Source organism: Schistocerca cancellata, chromosome 11, assembly GCF_023864275.1.
Source record: "Schistocerca cancellata isolate TAMUIC-IGC-003103 chromosome 11, iqSchCanc2.1, whole genome shotgun sequence".
NCBI classification, from domain to species: Eukaryota; Metazoa; Arthropoda; class Insecta; order Orthoptera; family Acrididae; genus Schistocerca; species Schistocerca cancellata.
Genome location: NC_064636.1, coordinates 14,900,017 through 14,919,907, shown reverse-complemented (window position 1 = coordinate 14,919,907; position 19,891 = coordinate 14,900,017). Strand labels below are relative to the sequence as shown.

At 48.7% G+C, this 19,891-nt stretch overlaps 1 protein-coding gene across 1 annotated transcript in view; it reads left to right on the top strand.

Annotated features, from left to right (window-relative positions):
• The first annotated feature begins 16,329 nt into the window (after positions 1 to 16,329).
• Positions 16,330 to 19,891, top strand: part of LOC126108825 (uncharacterized) — a 175,401-nt gene continuing 171,839 nt past the window's right edge. The window contains exon 1 of the mRNA XM_049914189.1: positions 16,330 to 16,472. Within this exon, the coding sequence (XP_049770146.1) occupies positions 16,330 to 16,472 (143 nt within the window). The remainder of the gene's footprint in view (positions 16,473 to 19,891) is intronic.

Here is a 19,891-nt window from a genome sequence, read left to right as displayed (position 1 = left end):
GGTCTAGGAATGGTAGAACGATGGGTTCGATGACGGTTTGGATGTACCGTGCACTATTCAGTGTCCCCTCGACGATCACCAGTGTACGGCCAGTGTAGGAGATCGCTCCCCACACCATGATGCCGGGTGTTGGCCCTGTGTGCCTCGGTCGTATGCAGTCCTGATTGTGGCGCTCACCTGCACGGCGCCAAACACGCATACGACCATCATTGGCACCGAGGCAGAAGCGACTCTCATCGCTGAAGACGACACGTCTCCATTCGTCCCTGCATTCACGCCTGTCACGACACCACTGGAGGCGGGCTGCACGATGTTGGGGCGTGAGCGGAACACGGCCTAACGGTGTGCGGGACCGTAGCCCAGCTTCATGGAGACGGTTGCGAATGGTCCTCGCCGATACCCCAGGAGCAACAGTGTCCCTAATTTGCTGGGAAGTGGCGGTGCGGTCCCCTACGGCACTGCGTAGGATCCTACGGTCTTGGCGTGCATCCGTGCGTCGCTGCGGTCCGGTCCCAGGTCGACGGGCACGTGCACCTTCCGCCGACCACTGGCGACAACATCGATGTACTGTGGAGACCTCACGCCCCACGTGTTGAGCAATTCGGCGGTACGTCCACCCGGCCTCCCGCATGCCCACTATACGCCCTCGCTCAAAGTCCGTCAACTGCACATACGGTTCACGTCCACGCTGTCGCGGCATGCTACCAGTGTTAAAGACTGCGATGGAGCTCCGTATGCCACGGCAAACTGGCTGACACTGACGGCGGCGGTGCACAAATGCTGCGCAGCGAGCGCCATTCGACGGCCAACACCGCGGTTCCTGGTGTGTCCGCTGTGCCGTGCGTGTGATCATTGCTTGTACAGCCCTCTCGCAGTGTCCGGAGCAAGTATGGTGGGTCTGACACACCGGTGTCAATGTGTTCTTTTTTCCATTTCCAGGAGTGTATAAATTACTCACGTTTCGTCGAAGTACAATAGGAAATAAACAATTACCGCTGTTCTTTATTGCAAAAAAGCGGTTCGTGGGAATCATACAAACACCTTTCCTTGCTACCGCCTGAATTAGGAGGCTTATTGCTTGTTTGGTTTAATTAATTAATAGAATATGAAGCAATTGGTATAAAGAATGCTTTTTCCAAACTTGCTATCAAAGAAAGTCTGCTATCGAGACATTGCTTTTGTTCAATTACTTTATTTATGACTGGACGTTGTAACCTCCCCACAAAATTTACGTAAATAATATGAATATGATTTTAATTTAGTGTAACCTCAGAACAAAATTTCTTTGCCATTCAACCTCCGCACAAAATTCATTCACATTTAGCGTAACCTCAAAACAGGAAAATTCCTACACCTCTCAACAGTAAAAATTATAATTATGTCGTTCACATTCATGTGTAACGTCCCAACAAAAAAATAAATTCAGTAATCTGGTAATAATACAATGTAACTAACCTCTCAATTAAATTGTCGCTCACTTATAACTTTTCAATAATTGACTGTGAATTTAAGCTGGTAAATTTTGGACGTCAGCAGTGCTGCGCCATGGCCCTGAAAGATCATTCTGAATAAAAAAGAGAAAAATTGTCACCTCAATGAAGTCGCCGGATAACGCATATACGGGGCTATTACAAATGATTGAAGCGATTTCATAAATTCACTGTAGCTCCATTCATTGACATACGGTCACGACACACTACAGATACGTAGAAAAACTCATAAAGTTTTGTTCAGCTGAAGCCGCACTTCAGGTTTCTGCCGCCAGAGCGCTCGAGAGCGCAGTGAGACAAAATGGCGACAGGAGCCGAGAAAGCGTATGTCGTGCTCGAAATGCGCTCACATCAGTCGGTCATAACAGTGCAACGACACTTCAGGACGAAGTTCAACAAAGATCCACCAACTGCTAACTCCATTCGGCGGTGGTATGCGCAGTTTAAAGCTTCTGGATGCCTCTGTAAGGGGAAATCAACGGGTCGGCCTGCAGTGAGCGAGGAAACGGTTGAACGCGTGCGGGCAAGTTTCACGCGTAGCCCGCGGAAGTCGACGAATAAAGCGAGCAGGGAGCTAAACGTACCACAGCCGACGGTTTGGAAAATCTTACGGAAAAGGCTAAAGCAGAAGCCTTACCGTTTACAATTGCTACAAGCCCTGACACCCAATGACAAAGTCAAACGCTTTGAATTTTCGGCGCGGTTGCAACAGCTCGTGGAAGAGGATGCGTTCAGTGCGAAACTTGTTTTCAGTGATGAAGCAACATTTTTTCTTAATGGTGAAGTGAACAGACACAATGTGCGAATCTGGGCGGTAGAGAATCCTCACGCATTCGTGCAGCAAATTCGCAATTCACCAAAAGTTAACGTGTTTTGTGCAATCTCACGGTTTAAAGTTTACGGCCCCTTTTTCTTCTGCGAAAAAAACGTTACAGGACAGGTGTATCTGGACATGCTGGAAAATTGGCTCATGCCACAACTGGAGACCGACAGCGCCGACTTCATCTTTCAACAGGATGGTGCTCCACCGCACTTCCATCGTGATTTTCGGCATTTCTTAAACAGGAGACTGGAAAACCGATGGATCGGTCGTGGTGGACATCACGATCAGCAATTCGTGTCATGGCCTCCACGCTCTCCCGACTTAACCCCGTGCGATTTCTTTCTGTGGGGTTATGTGGAAGATTCAGTGTTTAAACCTCCCCTACCGAGAAACGTGCCAGAACTGCGAGCTCGCATCAACGATGCTTTCGAACTCATTGATGGGGACATGCTGCGCCGAGTGTGGGAGGAACTTGATTATCGGCCTGATGTCTGCCGAATCACTAAAGGGGCACATATCGAACATTTGTGAGTGCCTAAAAAAACGATTTGAGTTTTTGTATGTGTGTGCAAAGCGTTGTGAAAATATCTCAAATAATAAAGTTATTGTAGAGCTGTGAAATCGCTTCAATCATTTGTAATAACCCTGTATATCTGCTCTTACAATGTTTTCTGGCACAGCCCTGTGCAACGCTGCCCGATAGATTTGTCATCTATGAAAGGAAGCAACTGATTTTTCTTTTGCAACAATCGGGATGATCATGGATGGGAGAAATTAGTAAATTCTTTAAATTGAAATGAATGGTTGTTAAAAGTTACTCTTTATGAGAAAGATTATTATTACTAGATTTTAAAAACATTTACATGGGACTTGAGATGACATTACTAGATATGCGCGAGGCTGCTTTTTACCTTGTACAATAATACTCTGGCTCCGGCATCGCTGCACCGCGACCGGCCCAGTCAACACGATACACCAGACCAGACCAGAGCAGACAGCAGACTAGCAACAACTTACTGCTACAGCTACACAGTTCCTACTGCAGTGAACACTGCTCTCTGGTCCGAAAACTTCACTTGGTGGTTCGGATACCGAAGTTTCATCTACAACGTTAAATTACTATCCACGGCTATATAGAGAAGCTATCGAAATTTATAAACATCACGATAATTTTAATAGGAAAGAGGAGGCTATGAAACTTAGCGATATATGGACAGTGGCTCTACAAAATTGCTAACAATTTTTATCTTTGACAAGGTGGTAATCGATAGTCAACCTTATCTTTGCTATGGATTATCACTGCTCATCACGTGTCACCTGAACCACGCCCCCCTTTCTCACAATATACACTCCTGGAAATGGAAAAAAGAACACATTGACACCGGTGTGTCAGACCCACCATACTTGCTCCGGACACTGCGAGAGGGCTGTACAAGCAATGATCACACGCACGGCACAGCGGACACACCAGGAACCGCGGTGTTGGCCGTCGAATGGCGCTAGCTGCGCAGCATTTGTGCACCGCCGCCGTCAGTGTCCGCCAGTTTGCCGTGGCATACGGAGCTCCATCGCAGTCTTTAACACTGGTAGCATGCCGCGACAGCGTGGACGTGAACCGTATGTGCAGTTGACGGACTTTGAGCGAGGGCGTATAGTGGGCATGCGGGAGGCCGGGTGGACGTACCGCCGAATCGCTCAACACGTGGGGCGTGAGGTCTCCACAGTACATCGATGTTGTCGCCATTGGTCGGCGGAAGGTGCACGTGCCCGTCGACCTGGGACCGGACCGCAGCGACGCACGGATGCACGCCAAGACCGTAGGATCCTACGCAGTGCCGTAGGGGACCGCACCGCCACTTCCCAGCAAATTAGGGACACTGTTGCCCTGGGGTATCGGCGAGGACCATTCGCAGCCGTCTCCGTGAAGCTGGGCTACGGTCCCGCACACCGTTAGGCCGTCTTCCGCTCACGCCCCAACATCGTGCAGCCCGCCTCCAGTGGTGTCGCGACAGGCGTGAATGGAGGGACGAATGGAGGAGACGTGTCGTCTTCAGCGATGAGAGTCGCTTCTGCCTCGGTGCCAATGATGGTCGTATGCGTGTTTGGCGTCGTGCAGGTGAGCGCCACAATCAGGACTGCATACGACCGAGGCACACAGGGCCAACACCCGGCATCATGGTGTGGGGAGCGATCTCCTACACTGGCCGTACACCACTGGTGATCGTCGAGGGGACACTGAATAGTGCACGGTACATCCAAACCGTCATCGAACCCATCGTTCTACCATTCCTAGACCGGCAAGGGAACTTGCTGTTCCAACAGGACAATGCACGTCCGCATGTATCCCGTGCCACCCAACGTGCTCTAGAAGGTGTAAGACAACTACCCTGGCCAGCAAGATCTCCGGATCTGTCCCCCATTGAGCATGTTTGGGACTGGATGAAGCGTCATCTCACGCGGTCTGCACGTCCAGCACGAACGCTGGTCCAACTGAGGCGCCAGGTGGGAATGGCATGGCAAGCCGTTCCACAGGACTACCTCCAGCATCTCTACGATCGTCTCCATGGGAGAATAGCAGCCTGCATTGCTGCGAAAGGTGGATATACACTGTACTAGTGCCGACATTGTGCATGCTCAGTTGCCTGTGTCTATGTGCCTGTGGTTCTGTCAGTGTGATCATGTGATGTATCTGACCCCAGGAATGTGTCAATAAAGTTTCCCCTTCCTGGGACAATGAATTCACGGTGTTCTTATTTCAATTTCCAGGAGTGTATAAGTCGCTCTCAGACACCCGACCAGTCAGTCGGCAAGACTCAACGGAGCAGCGCCTCTGAGGAAGTCCAGCGCAGTTGTGGACGAAACGCAAGGAGCAGAAAAGTTCTTGGACCACGACCTCACATCCCGGAAAGTGTATCAACAGCCATGTCACCCGGTCGTGAAAGCCTTCATTCTATCAACGTCGTTCTCTGCTCATTGGCTGACCGTGCTTTGTGACGTCAGATGTGCAGAACGCACCTCAACTCGGCCGCCGTCGTAAATGACGCGCACTTTAGTGAAACGCTCCCGTAGGGGAAAGTCCGCACTCCATCGCTACCTCGGAGATGCTGTGCCCCACCACTCGTGCGCCGACTGTAACATCACGTCCAAACTCACTTAAAATCTTGATAACCTGCCATTGTAGCAGCAGTTACCCATCTGACAGCTACTCCCAGACACTTGTTGTCTTATACAGGCTTTGCCGACCGCAGCGCGGTATTCTGCCTGTTTACACCTCTTTGTACTAGAATACGCTTGCCTATACCAGTTTCTTTGGCGCTTCAGCGTACAAACAGCCCCCGTATGCAAGACGTAGGCGTTAGATAGATCCCTTGTGGCAGACTCTGTCCCTCGAGCAGTTTCTTCTCTTGCCGGCAGATGGAGCCGTGACGTCACAACAGCCGCAGCCGCACCCCCGGTACATTGTGGAGACCATAACGATGACGACAGTGACGGAGCGCCGCATCGTGCGGGAGGCCACCGCCTCCGGCTCCGCCCCCGCCGCCGCCGCCTCCGACGCCGCCCCGGCACAACCTCCGGGCATCCTGAAAGGCAGCAAGATCAGGTGAGCTATTACCTTACACGTGTGGTTCTCAGTTATCCAGGTTCATCAGGAACCGAATTTCAGATATTTGCAAACTTGCGCACTGAATCGTCCTGGCAGACTGTGTGCCGGACGGACACTCGAACTGGCGACCTTTGCCCTTCGCGGGAGAGCTTCTGTGGAGTTCGGAAGGTAGGAGACGCTATTCGTCTACGAGACTCACAGGGCCATAGACACGGGTTCCCAGGTAGATGCCGTGTTTCTCGACTTTCGCAAGGCGTTCCATACAGTTCCCCACAGTCGTTTAATGAACAAAGTAAGAGCATATGGACTATCAGACCAATTGTGTGATTGGATTGAAGAGTTCCTGGATAAGAGAACGCAGCATGTCATTCTCAATGGAGAGAAGTCTTCCGGAGTAAGAGTGATTTCAGGTGTGCCGCAGGGGAGTGTCGTAGGACCGTTGCTATTCAGAATATATATAAATGACCTTGTGGATAACATCGGAAGTTCACTGAGGCTATTTGCGGATGATGCTGTGGTATATCGAGAGGTTGTAACAATGGAAAATTGTAATGAAATGCAGGAGGATCTGCAGCGAATTGACGTATGGTGCAGGGAATGGCAATTGAATCTCAATGTAGACAAGTGTAATGCGCTGCGAATACATAGGAAGAAAGATCCCATATCATTTAGCTACAATATAGCAGGTTAGCAACTGGAACCAATTCCATAAATTATCTGGGAGTAGGCATTAGGAGTGATTTAAAATGGAATAATCATATAAAGTTGATCGTCGGTAAAGCAGATGTCAGACTGAGATTCATTGGACGAATCATAAAGAAATGCAATCCGAAAACAAAGGAAGTAGGTTACGGTACGCTTGTTCGCCCACTGCTCGGATACTGCTCAGCAGTGTGGGATCTGTACCAGATAGGGTTCATAGAAGAGATAGAGAAGATCCAACGGAGAGCAGCGCGCTTCGTTACAGGATCGTTTAGTAATCGCGAAAGCGTTACGGAGAGGATAGATAAACTCCAGTGGAAGACTCTGCAGGAGAGACGCTCAGTAGCTCGGTACGGGCTTTTGTCAAAGTTTCGAGAACATACCTTCACCGAGGAGTCGAGCAGTATATTGCTCCCTCCTACGTATATCTCGCGAAGAGACCATGAGGATAAAATCAGAGAGATTAGAGCACACACAGAGGCGTACCGACAATCCTTCGTTCCACGAACAATACGAGACTGGAATAGAAGGGAGAACTGATAGAGGTACTCAAGGTACCCTCCGCCACACACCGTCAGGTGGCTTGCGGAGTATGGATGTAGATGGAGATGTAGAAGTGAATCTGTGAGGACGGGGCTTGAGTCGTGCTTGGGTAGCCCAGTTGGTAGAGCACTTGCCCGCGAAAGGCAAAGGTCCCGAGTTCGAGTCTCGGTCCGGCACACAGTTTTAATCCGCCCAGGATCTTTCGTATCAGCGCACACTCCGCTGCAGAGTGAAAATGTCATTCTTGTGAACTGAGAATTAACGACAGCGACAGTGGCGTCACGTACGTATTTGTTCTTGAGAAAGTCGTTGAAATGATTTATGAAATTTAGGAGAATGGTTTGATAAGTCTGGTAAATTTCCGTGAAAGAATGGTGCACCATCTTAGTTGGTAAGATTGACTATTCCAAGGATCATGTAAAGAATTTCAACAACGTACAGTTGTTCAGTTCACTGTTGACAGAGCCGTCGGGATTGGTCAGAGAGCAGACTGCGATTGGAAATGGAGAAAACAGAGTTTCGTGCTGTTGTTAAGCATTTTCGTTTGAAGGGTTGGACTGCCGCAAAAATCGTGATTTGGATGTTCAGGCGGACTGTACACTATCACCAATTATCATTTATTTTTTTGGATTAATGAATGTAAGCGCGTTCCGTCCATCCAAATGAGGTCACCACAAAGGAAACCATAGACAAAGTTCACGGTGCGGTAATGGAAGACAGCCGTATACAAATTCGCGAGACTGTTAGCATCTCGAGTGAGCGACTAGACAATACCGTGCATGGGGAGCTGGCTATGGGGGAGGTATGTGCGAGGTGGATGCCGCGATTGCTCAGTCGACCAAAAGCGAATCCGGCCCCACATTTCAACACTATGTCTGGCGGTGTTTAATGGCAATCCGCAATACTTTTACGCCGCTTTGTTACTGTGGATGAAATCTGGGTCCATCATTACGCGCCAGAATCAGAACGGCAAGCAATAAAGGAAACAAAAGAAAAGTTCGGAGTAGGTATTAAAGAAGAAATAAAAACTTACAGGTTCGCCGATGACATTGTAATTCTGTCAGACAACAAAGGACTTGGAGGAGCAGTTGAACGGAACGGACTGTGTCTTGAAAGGAGGGTATAAGATAAACATCAAGAAAAGCAAAACGAGGATAATGGAATGTAGTCGAATTAAGTCGGGTGATGCTGAGGGGATTAGATTAGGAAATGAGGCACTTAAAGTAGTAAAGGAGTTTTGCTATTTGGGGAGCAAAATAACTGATGATGGTCGAAGTAGAGAGGTGTGGATTTAAGTGTCATGAAGTCATTTCTGAAAGTATTTGTATGGAGTGTAGCTATGTATGGAAGTGAAACAAGGACGATAAATAGTTTAGACAAGAAGAGAATAGAAGCTTTCGAAATGTGGTGCTACAGAAGAATGCTGAAGATTAGATGGGTAGATCACATAACTAATGAGGAGGTATTGGACAGAATTGGGTAGAAGAGAAATTTGTGGCACAACTTGACTAGAAGAAGGGATCGGTTGGTAGGACATATTCTGAGGCATCGAGGGATCACCAGTTCGGTATTGGAGGACAGTGTGGAGGGTAAAAATCGTAGAGGGAGGCCAAGAGATGAATACACTAAGCAGATTCAGAAGGATGTAGGCTGCAGTAGGTACTGGGAGATGAAGCAGCTTGCACAGGATGGAGTAGCATGGATAGCTGCATCAAACCAGTCTCAGGACTGAAGACCGCAACAACAACAATACAATACAATACAATTATACTATTTGTATAGATAGAGAATGATGGTGGTTCTATCACTCTACCCTGGGGCACGTCTGACGATACCCATGTCTCTGACGAATACTCGCCGTCGGGGCCAACATACCTGGTTCTATTATACCTGGTTCTATTATACCTGGTTCTATTATACCTGGTTCTTCGAGCCACTCACAGATCTGTGAACTCACTCCATATGCTCGTACCTTCGTTAACAGTCTGCAATGGGGCACAGTGTCCAAACGTTTTCTGGAGATCGGGGAATATGGAATCTGCCCTTTGCCCTGCGTCCACAGTTCACAGTGTATCGTGCAAGAGTAGGGCAAGCTGAGTTTCGCACATGCGATGCTTCCTAAAGGTGTGCTGATTTGTGGACGGAAGCTTTCTGTTCGAATTTGAAACTTGGCAGTGTGTTCAAGAGTACTGCCATTCTTGTACCCTTCTTACTTGCTGAGCTGACAGAATTCATGGGATAGCGATTTGCACATATACAGATGGAGGCAGTGCCGCATGCACAAGGTATAAAAGGGCAGTGCACTGGCGTAGATGTCATTTATACTCAAGCCATTAATTGGAAAAGGTGTCCAATGCAGTTATGACCGGAAGACGGGAATTAACTGAACGCGGAGTGGTAGTCGGAGCTAGATGCCTCGGACATTCCATTCCCAAAATCGTTAGGGATTTAAATATTCCAACATCCACAGTGTCAAGAGCGTGCTGAAAATATCACATGTCAGACGTACCCTCTCACCACGGACAGCCCAGTGGCTGGAGGCCTTCACTTACCGACCGAGAGCAGTGGCGTTTGTGTGGAGTCGTCAGTGCTTACAGACAAGCAACAATGTGTGACGTAACTGCAGAAATCAATGTGCGACGTACGGCGAACGTATCTGTTAGTACAGGGCGGCGAAATTTGTCGTTAATGGTCTGTGGCAGCAGACGACCAACACAAGTCCACTTGCTAACGGCACACGACATCGGCTGCAGCTTGTGACCATACTGGTTGGACCATAGACGACTGGGAAACCGCGGCCTGGTCAGATGAGTCCTAATTTCAGTTAATAAGAACTGATGGCAGTGTTGGACTGTGGCAGAGACCCCGTTTAGCCTGGTGGCTCCGTAACGGTGTGGGCTGCGTCTGCGTGGAATGGACGGTGTCCTCTGGTCCGACAGAACCGATCATCGACTGGAAATGATGATGTTCAGATACTGGGGGAGACCATCCACAGCCGTTCGAGGACTTCGTCTTCCCAAACAACTGCGGTATTTCTACAGACGACAGAGCGCCACGTGACCGGTCCAAAATTGTTCGCAATTTGGTTTCATGGATATTTGGACAATTCGAGTGAATGATTCGGACATGCATTGGACATCTGTGGGACATAAGTGGGAGATCAGTTCTGCACGGAATCTTGCAACTTGACAAGAGCTGACGGCAGTGTTCGAGTGTGGCAGAGACCCCATTTAGCCTGGCGGCTCCGCAACGGTATGGGCTGTGTTTACGTGGAATGGACGGTGCCCTCTGGTCCAACAGAACAGATCATCGACTGGAAATGATGTTCAGATACTGGGGGAGACCATCCACAGCCGTTCAAGGACTTCGTCTTCCCAAACAACTCCGTTATTTCTACAGACGACAAAGCACCATGTGACCAGTCCAAAATTGTTCGCAATTTGGTTTCATGGATATTTGGACAATTCGAGTGAATGATTTGGCCACGCATTGGACATCTGTGGGACATAAGTGGGAGATCAGTTCTGCACGGAATCTTGCAACTTGACAAGAGCTGACGGCAGTGTTCGAGTGTGGCAGAGACCCCATTTAGTCTGGTGGCTCCGTAACGGTGTGGGCTGTGTCTGCGTGGAATGGACGGTGTCCTCTGGTCCAACAGAACCGATCATCGACTGGAAATGATGATGTTCAGATACTGGGGGAGACCATCCACAGCTGTTCGAGGACTTCGTCTTCCCAAACAACTACGGTATTTCTACAGACGACAAATCGCCACATGACCGGTCCAAAATTGTTCGCGATTTGGCTTGATGGATATTTGGACAAATCGAGTGAATGATTCGGCCACGCATTGGACGTCTGTGGGTGATAATCGGGAGACCAGTTGGCGCACAGAGTCTTGCAACGGCACAAGTTTCTCAATCATGGACGGCTGTAGAGGCAACATGTGTCAGTATTATTGTAGGGGTCTTCCAACGACTTGAGTCCATCCCACGCCGAGCTGCTACACTACCCTGGGAAAAAGTTGGTCCGACACTATATCACGAAGTGTCCCGTGACTTTTGTCATTTCATTGTTGACTTGAGTCACCTGCAGTGTTTTCCAATCCCTTGGGCCCTTGCACTTGGCGAGAGATTCGCGATAAATGCAAGCTAAATAAAGGACCAATGCCGCAGAGTGCTGTGTGTAAAACCTAATTGGCATTACGTCCTGTGCTGGCGACTCACTATTCTCAACTCTTTCAGTTGCTTCTGTAAGCCACAGATATCTTTTTTTTTATGCCCTCCATGCGGGAGTTCATGCGGTGATCAAACGATGGTACTTCCCCAACACTTTTTACCACCACCACTCACTCACGTAGCATGCAGTTCGTATTTGTTTTGTAGACCCAAAGAAGGCCTGATGTTGGATTGGAATAGACTGTCTTCAATAAAAAAAATAAAGGATAGTGGTACAGCTGTGTATTTTATAAAGCAATTTTTAACCTACCATGGAGGTTATTTCCTGATTGCGTAAACAAGTCCTATCATCTTATCACTTGCTGCCGTCAATGCTTTCCACAAGTTTCCTTCGTCGCAGAACCTGTGGAGAAACTTGTCCTTCCTTCCTTATCAGTCCACCAGCTTTTCAACATCTTTCTCAAACGCTTCGAATCTCGCCGTCTTTTCTTGTTTATCGACAGCCCATGAGGATGGTGTTTTGTTTGTGGGGCACTCAACTGCACGGTCATCACAGTCCAGCCTGGCTACTGTCACGAATGATGATGATCGTGATGCATGATGAGGACAACACAAACACCCAGAGAAAGTCCCCTACACGGCTAGGAATCGAACCCGGGACCCCGTAATTCAGAAAAATGGCTCTGAGCACTATGGGACTCAACATCTTAGGTCATAAGTCCCCTAGAACTTAGAACTACTTAAACCTAACTAACCTAAGGACATCACACACACCTATGCCCGAGGCAGGATTCGAACCTGCGACCGTAGCAGTCCCGCGGTTCTGGACTGCAGCGCCAGAACCGCTCGGCCACACCGGCCGGCCGTGATTCAGAGGCAGCAACACTAGCCACGGGACAATGAGCTGCTGACGTCCACAGCCCGTCATTATCATACACTCCTGGAAATGGAAAAAAGAACACATTGACACCGGTGTGTCAGACCCACCATACTTGCTCCGGACACTGCGAGAGGGCTGTACAAGCAATGATCACACGGCACAGCGGACACACCAGGAACCGCGGTGTTGGCCGTCGAATGGCGCTAGCTGCGCAGCATTTGTGCACCGCCGCCGTCAGTGTCAGCCAGTTTGCCGTGGCATACGGAGCTCCATCGCAGTCTTTAACACTGGTAGCATGCCACGACAGCGTGGACGTGAACCGTATGTGCAGTTGACGGACTTTGAGCGAGGGCGTATAGTGGGCATGCGGGACGCCGGGTGGACGTACCGCCGAATTGCTCAACACGTGGGGCGTGAGGTCTCCACAGTACATCGATGTTGTCGCCAGTGGTCGGCGGAAGGTGCACGTGCCCGTCGACCTGGGACCGGACCGCAGCGACGCACGGATGCACGCCAAGACCGTAGGATCCTACGCAGTGCCGTAGGGGACCGCACCGCCACTTCCCAGCAAATTAGGGACACTGGTGCTCCTGGGGTATCGGCGAGGACCATTCGCAACCATCTCCATGAAGCTGGGCTACGGTCCCGCACACCGTTAGGCCGTCTTCCGCTCACGCCCCAACATCGTGCAGCCCGCCTCCAGTGGTGTCGCGACAGGCGTGAATGGAGGGACGAATGGAGACGTGTCGTCTTCAGCGATGAGAGTCGCTTCTGCCTCGGTGCCAATGATGGTCGTATGCGTGTTTGGCGCCGTGCAGGTGAGCGCCACAATCAGGACTGCATACGACCGAGGCACACAGGGCCAACACCCGGCATCATGGTGTGGGGAGCGATCTCCTACACTGGCCGTACACCACTGGTGATCGTCGAGGGGACACTGAATAGTGCACGGTACATCCAAACCGTCATCGAACCCATCGTTCTACCATTCGTAGACCGGCAAGGGAACTTGCTGTTCCAACAGGACAATGCACGTCCGCATGTATCCCGTGCCACCCAACGTGCTCTAGAAGGTGTAAGTCAACTACCCTGGCCAGCAAGATCTCCGGATCTGTCCCCCATTGAGCATGTTTGGGACTGGATGAAGCGTCGTCTCACACGGTCTGCACGTCCAGCACGAATGCTGGTCCAACTGAGGCGCCAGGTGGAAATGGCATGGCAAGCCGTTCCACAGGACTACATCCAGCATCTCTACGATCGTCTCCATGGGAGAATAGCAGCCTGCATTGCTGCGAAAGGTGGATATACACTGTACTAGTGCCGACATTGTGCATGCTCTGTTGCCTGTGTCTATGTGCCTGTGGTTCTGTCAGTGTGATCATGTGATGTATCTGACCCCAGGAATGTGTCAATAAAGTTTCCCCTTCCTGGGACAATGAATTCACGGTGTGCTTATTTCAATTTCCAGGAGTGTATAATGCTGTACTCCTTACGAACATTCACAGAACTTTCATACTCACATTAAGGCGAAATTTGTTACTATTAGAGATCCCTTCATCAGGAATGCTCTTTTCGCCTGTCCAAGACTGATTCTTATGTCTGTCGTGACTGACTTTAGTTCAAAGATGGCAGTAGTCCTTCACTTTGCCTGCTTCGCGGTTCTCAAATTTGGTATGAAGGCCATCGCTAATTTCATTTATCTTGTTGCCCATTACTTTCATGTTTCTTCACTTTGCTCTCAATCCTCAGTATGTGCTCATTGCTGCATGTGCATGTGCTGATTGCTGGTTCCATTCAACATATCTTGCAATTTTTCCTACCTTTCACTGAGGACTGCAATGTCATCTGCGAAACATGTCACTCATATTCTTTCAACACTTCTTAACGTATCTTTTCTTTCCATCATCACCTCTTCGAAGCGCAACTTCATCAGAAGGGGAACAAGACTGCGTCCCTCCCTTAAACTCTACTTAATCCGCGGTCTTTCCCTCATCGTATCTCATTCTTATTTCTTCCTCTCGGTTCTTGTCCGTATTGTAAACCACTCAGCTTTCACCACTAGCACCTAACTACACTCCTGGAAATTGAAATAAGAACACCGTGAATTCATTGTCCCAGGAAGGGGAAACTTTATTGACACATTCCTGGGGTCAGATACATCACATGATCACACTGACAGAACCACAGGCACATAGACACAGGCAACAGAGCATGCACAATGTCGGCACTTGTACAGTGTATATCCACCTTTCGCAGCAATGCAGCCTGCTATTCTCCCATGGAGACGATCGTAGAGATGCTGGATGTAGTCCTGTGGAACGGCTTGCCATGCCATTTCCACCTGGCGCCTCAGTTGGACCAGCGTTCGTGCTGGACGTGCAGACCGCGTGAGACGACGCTTCATCCAGTCCCAAACATGCTCAATGGGGGACAGATCCGGAGATCTTGCTGGCCAGGGTAGTTGGCTTACACCTTCTAGAGCACGTTGGGTGGCACGGGATACATGCGGACGTGCATTGTCCTGTTGGAACAGCAAGTTCCCTTGCCGGTCTAGGAATGGTAGAACGATGGGTTCGATGACGGTTTGGATGTACCGTGCACTATTCAGTGTCCCCTCGACGATCACCAGTGGTGTACGGCCAGTGTAGGAGATCGCTCCCCACACCATGATGCCGGGTGTTGGCCCTGTGTGCCTCGGTCGTATGCAGTCCTGATTGTGGCGCTCACCTGCACGGCGCCAAACACGCATACGACCATCATTGGCACCGAGGCAGAAGCGACTCTCATCGCTGAAGACGACACGTCTCCATTCGTCCCTCCATTCACGCCTGTCGCGACACCACTGGAGGCGGGCTGCACGATGTTGGGGCGTGAGCGGAAGACGGCCTAACGGTGTGCGGGACCGTAGCCCAGCTTCGTGGAGACGGTTGCGAATGGTCCTCGCCGATACCCCAGGAGCAACAGTGTCCCTAATTTGCTGGGAAGTGGCGCTGCGGTCCCCTACGGCACTGCGTAGGATCCTACGGTCTCGGCGTGCATCCGTGCGTCGCTGCGGTCCGGTCCCAGGTCGACGGGCACGTGCACCTTCCGCCGACTACTGGCGACAACATCGATGTACTGTGGAGACCTCACGCCCCACGTGTTGAGCAATTCGGCGGTACGTCCACCCGGCCTCCCGCATGCCCACTATGCGCCCTCGCTCAAAGTCCGTCAACTGCACATACGGTTCACGTCCACGCTGTCGCGGCATGCTACCAGTGTTAAAGACTGCGATGGAGCTCCGTATGCCACGGCAAACTGGCTGACACTGACGGCGGCGGTGCACAAATGCTGCGCAGCTAGCGCCATTCGACGGCCAACACCGCGGTTCCTGGTGTGGCCGCTGTGCCGTGCGTGTGATCATTGCATGTACAGCCCTCTCGCAGTGTCCGGAGCAAGTATGGTCGGTCTGACACACCGGTGTCAATGTGTTCTTTTTTCCATTTCCAGGAGTGTATTTCTCTTAAAATTTTGACCATGTTGAACCATTATACATTTTCTGCTTCTCCAGATCCCAGTTAGCAGGACCGGTCAGCAAACTTCACCTGCAAAGTACACACCATATGAAACTTCCTTGCAGATAAAAAACTGTGTGCCGGGCCGAGACTCGAACTCGGGGAACTTTGCCTTTCGCGGGCAAGTCCTCTACCCACTGAGCTACCCAAGCACGACTCACGCCCCGTCCTCACAGCTTTACTTCTGCCAGTACCTCGTCTCCTACCTTGCTGCAGGAGAGCTTCTGTAAAGTTTGGAAGGTAGGAGACGAGGTATTGGCAGAAGTAAAGCTGTGAGGACGGGGCGTGAGTCGTGCTTGGGTAGCTCAGTTGTAGAGCACTTGCCCGCGAAAGGCAAAGGTCCCGAGCTCGAGTCTCAGGCCGGCACACAGTTTTAATCTGCCAGGAAGTTTCATATCAGCGCACACTCCGTTGCAGAGTGAAAATCTGATTCTGGATACACACCGTATGTCTGGTGTGTACTTTAATTATATGACATTTCAGTGTAACAGCTGCAGCTGATATAAAATAGCAGTGCCAATTACTGTGGTTTGCCACCGTATAAGGCTTCCCCGGATGCTCCAGCTGATATACTTGTTCCTATCTGTCGGCCTCAAGCATTGCATTGTTTCCAGGTGCGAAGGCTGCGACGCGGCCATGGCAGCAGGGGCCCAGGGTTCGATGCTGGAAGGACCCACAGGAGAAAATGGCGACAGCAGGTGAGTGACAGATTATCGGTTCTGGATCAAAAATGTCTCCTCAGCTGAGGGATTTTGTCTTCCCTGTTTCTTGCTTCCTCTCTCCTTCAACTGTCTTTCTTTCTTACTTTCTATCCTTTAAATTCGGATCCCTGTCACACCAACTTTCCTATTTCGTATTTGTTACTCCAATTCCTTCTATCGCTCGCTCGCTCGCTCGCTCTGTTTTCCCTTCTTTCTGTCTCTGACATCCATCCTCTCTCTTCTTATTATTCTAATCCACTTCGCCTCCCCCGACCCAACACCTTCCCCCCCCCCCCCCCATCTCTCTCTCTCTCTCGTATTTGTTTCTCCAATTCTTTCTATCTCTCACTCTGTTTTACCTTCTCTCTGACTCTACATCCATCCTCTCTCTTCTTCTTCTTCTTATCCACTCCGCCTCTTCCTACACTACCCCCCCCTCTCTCTCTCTCTCTCTCTCTCTCTCCCTCTCTCTCTCTCTCTCTCTCTCTCTCTCTCTCTCTCTCCCCTCGCTCCCTACCTCTCCACCCTTCTACTTATTTCTCCTCTACGCTATCAGTCTCTTAGATAAAGGTTCAAACTATGGTTACACAGAGGCTTTCGTCAGCAGTTGATGCACAATAATTTTTGTAGAATAGGGCTAAAGATATGTTAATTTTAATTATGATATTAAGATACGTTAATTTTAATTTAACAACAGCCTCAATTGCAGTGTTTACCTAGATTTACCTAGGTTTCAGTTGGGATAACCCAACCTTTCAAATTCTAAAGGTGGCAGGGGTAAAATACAGGGAGCGAAAGGCTATTTACAATTTGTACAGAAACCAGATGGCAGTTATAAGAGTCGAGGGACATGAAAGGGAAGCAGTGGTTGGGAAGGGACTAAGACAGAGTTGTAGCCTCTCCCCGATGCTATTCAATCTGTATATTGAGCAAGCAGTAAAGGAAACAAAAGAAAAATTCGGAGTAGGTATTAAAATCCATGGAGAAGAAATAAGAACCTTGAGGTTCGCCGATGACATTGTAATTCTGTCAGAGACAGCAAAGGACCTGGAAGAGCAGTTGAACGGAATGGACAGTGTCTTGAAAGGAGGATATAAGATGAACATCAACAAAAGCAAAACAAGGATAATGGAATGTAGTCGAATTAAGTCGGGTGATGCTGAGGGAATTAGATTAGGAAATGAGACACTTAAAGCAGTAAAGGAGTTTTGCTATTTGGGGAGCAAAATAACTGATGATGGCCGAAGTAGAGAGGATATAAAATGTAGACTGGCAATGGCAAGGAAAGCGTTTCTGAAGAAGAGAAATTTGTTAACAGCGAGTATAGATTTAAGTGTCAGGAAGTCATTTCTGAAAGTATTTGTATGGAGTGTAGCCATGTATGGAAGTGAAACATGGACGGTAAATAGTTTGGACAAGAAGAGAATAGAAGCTTTCGAAATGTGGTGCTACAGAAGAATGCTGAATATTAGATGGGTAGATCACATAACTAATGAGGAAGTATTGAACAGGATTGGGGAGAAGAGAAGTTTGTGGCACAACTTGACCAGAAGAAGGGATCGGTTGGTAGGACATGTTCTAAGGCATCAAGGGATCACCAATTTAGTATTGGAGGGCAGCGTGGAGGGTAAAAATCGTAGGGGGAGACCAAGAGATGAATACACTAAGCAGATTCAGAAGGATGTAGGTTGCAGTAGGTACTGTGAGATGAAGAAGCTTGCACAGGATAGAGTAGCATGGAGAGCTGCATCAAACCAGTCTCAGGACTGAAGACCGCAACAACTACAACAACAACCCAACCTTCTTCAGAATAAAAGGAACTACGATTTGTCCATAGTGGACAACGTCAAAAACTAAAAACCTCGGCCAAGGCTGTTTCCCAGATAAGTTACGATGATGTATTACTACATTATATTTTTTAATTTTTGACGTTGTCGATTATGGACAAATCGTAGTTCATTTTATTCTGCAGAAGGTTGGGTTATCCCAACTGAAGCCTAGGTAAACATTGCAACTGAGGCTGTTGTTAATTTAAAATTAATATTTATACAGTTGCTGACAGGGCCGCGAAATGTTGGAAATACTAAACTTATATCCCCCCCCCCTCAACTAGGTGTAACATGCACGCCAGGTTGCGTACAGTTATGGTGCATCAATGTGCACATAAATCAAACTATCTGGAGAAATTAAAGATGTAGAGAACTCCTTCTGACGCAGACATATTCTTGAGTGTTCAAGTACCACTCGAAAGTGACAGGAATTGGCCAGTCCTGATGCGTACGTAAATTTTTATTTCGGACGTAACTTTACATGTGCAGTGCAACTGTTTATGGTTTTGAACCTTTAACAAATTCATAGCGAATGTAGAACTAGCTTTTAACTTTGTCTACTACCTCTTTTGTAATGTCTTTTTCTTGCTCTTTTGGTGTGTTTTTTTCTTGCTCTTTTGGTGTATTTTGTCTACCTTTGTCTACTTTTGTTGTATCCAGTATTTCTCTCTCTCTCTCTCTCTCTCTCTCTCTCTCTCTCTTCTCTCTCTTTGTGTCTCTGAGTGTACGCTACCTGCTTGGATCTTCCTCTCTCTGTTGACTTCTCCGTTCGTGTGTACTCCCCTCTTATCAGCTACTTCCATTTGCTCATTTCACATCTATTCTCTTCGTGGCTTCGCACTCATCATTGGCTATCTGCTTGTGGTCTTTGCCTTCTATGACTGAATTAACTAGCGATTCTCTGACATTGGCGTATTTACCTATGTCGGGTACAGTGCACACGAGTCTTGTGCAGTTAACTTTGTGCCCTGTCTACAGCTCACGACAGAGGCCTGTTGGGTCAAAATCATATAGTCGGAAGAGAACCCTTTGATGGAGTACATACTTTCAGATGAGAAACTAATAACGTCCATTGCCAAAATTTAACGACGATCTGATGTAAGAGAACATGTAGACTCAATCTTCCTAGATTTGCGAAAGGTCGTCGACACTGAATAACTTCGTCGGTTACAGATCAAGAAACAATCAGACGGAGAATCTCCGGAGATACGTGATCGGCTCATGGAACATTGGACTAATAGTATCCGGTAGGTTACATTGAACGGCCAGTATTCCACAGAAACGATATTAATATCCAGTGTGCTCCAAGGAAGCGTAGTAGAACATTTGATGATTTCAGTATTCGCTACTGGCCATTAAAATTGCTCCACCAAGAAGATAACTTGCTACAGACGCGAAATTTAACCGACAGGAAGAAGATGCTGTGATATGCAAATGATCAGCAAATGATCAGCTTTTCAGAGCATTCACACAAGGTTGGCGCCGGTGGCGACACCTACAACGTGCTGACATGAGGAAAGTATCCAACCGATTTCTCGTACACAAACAGCAGTTGACCGGCGTTGCCCGGTGAAACGTTGTTGTGAT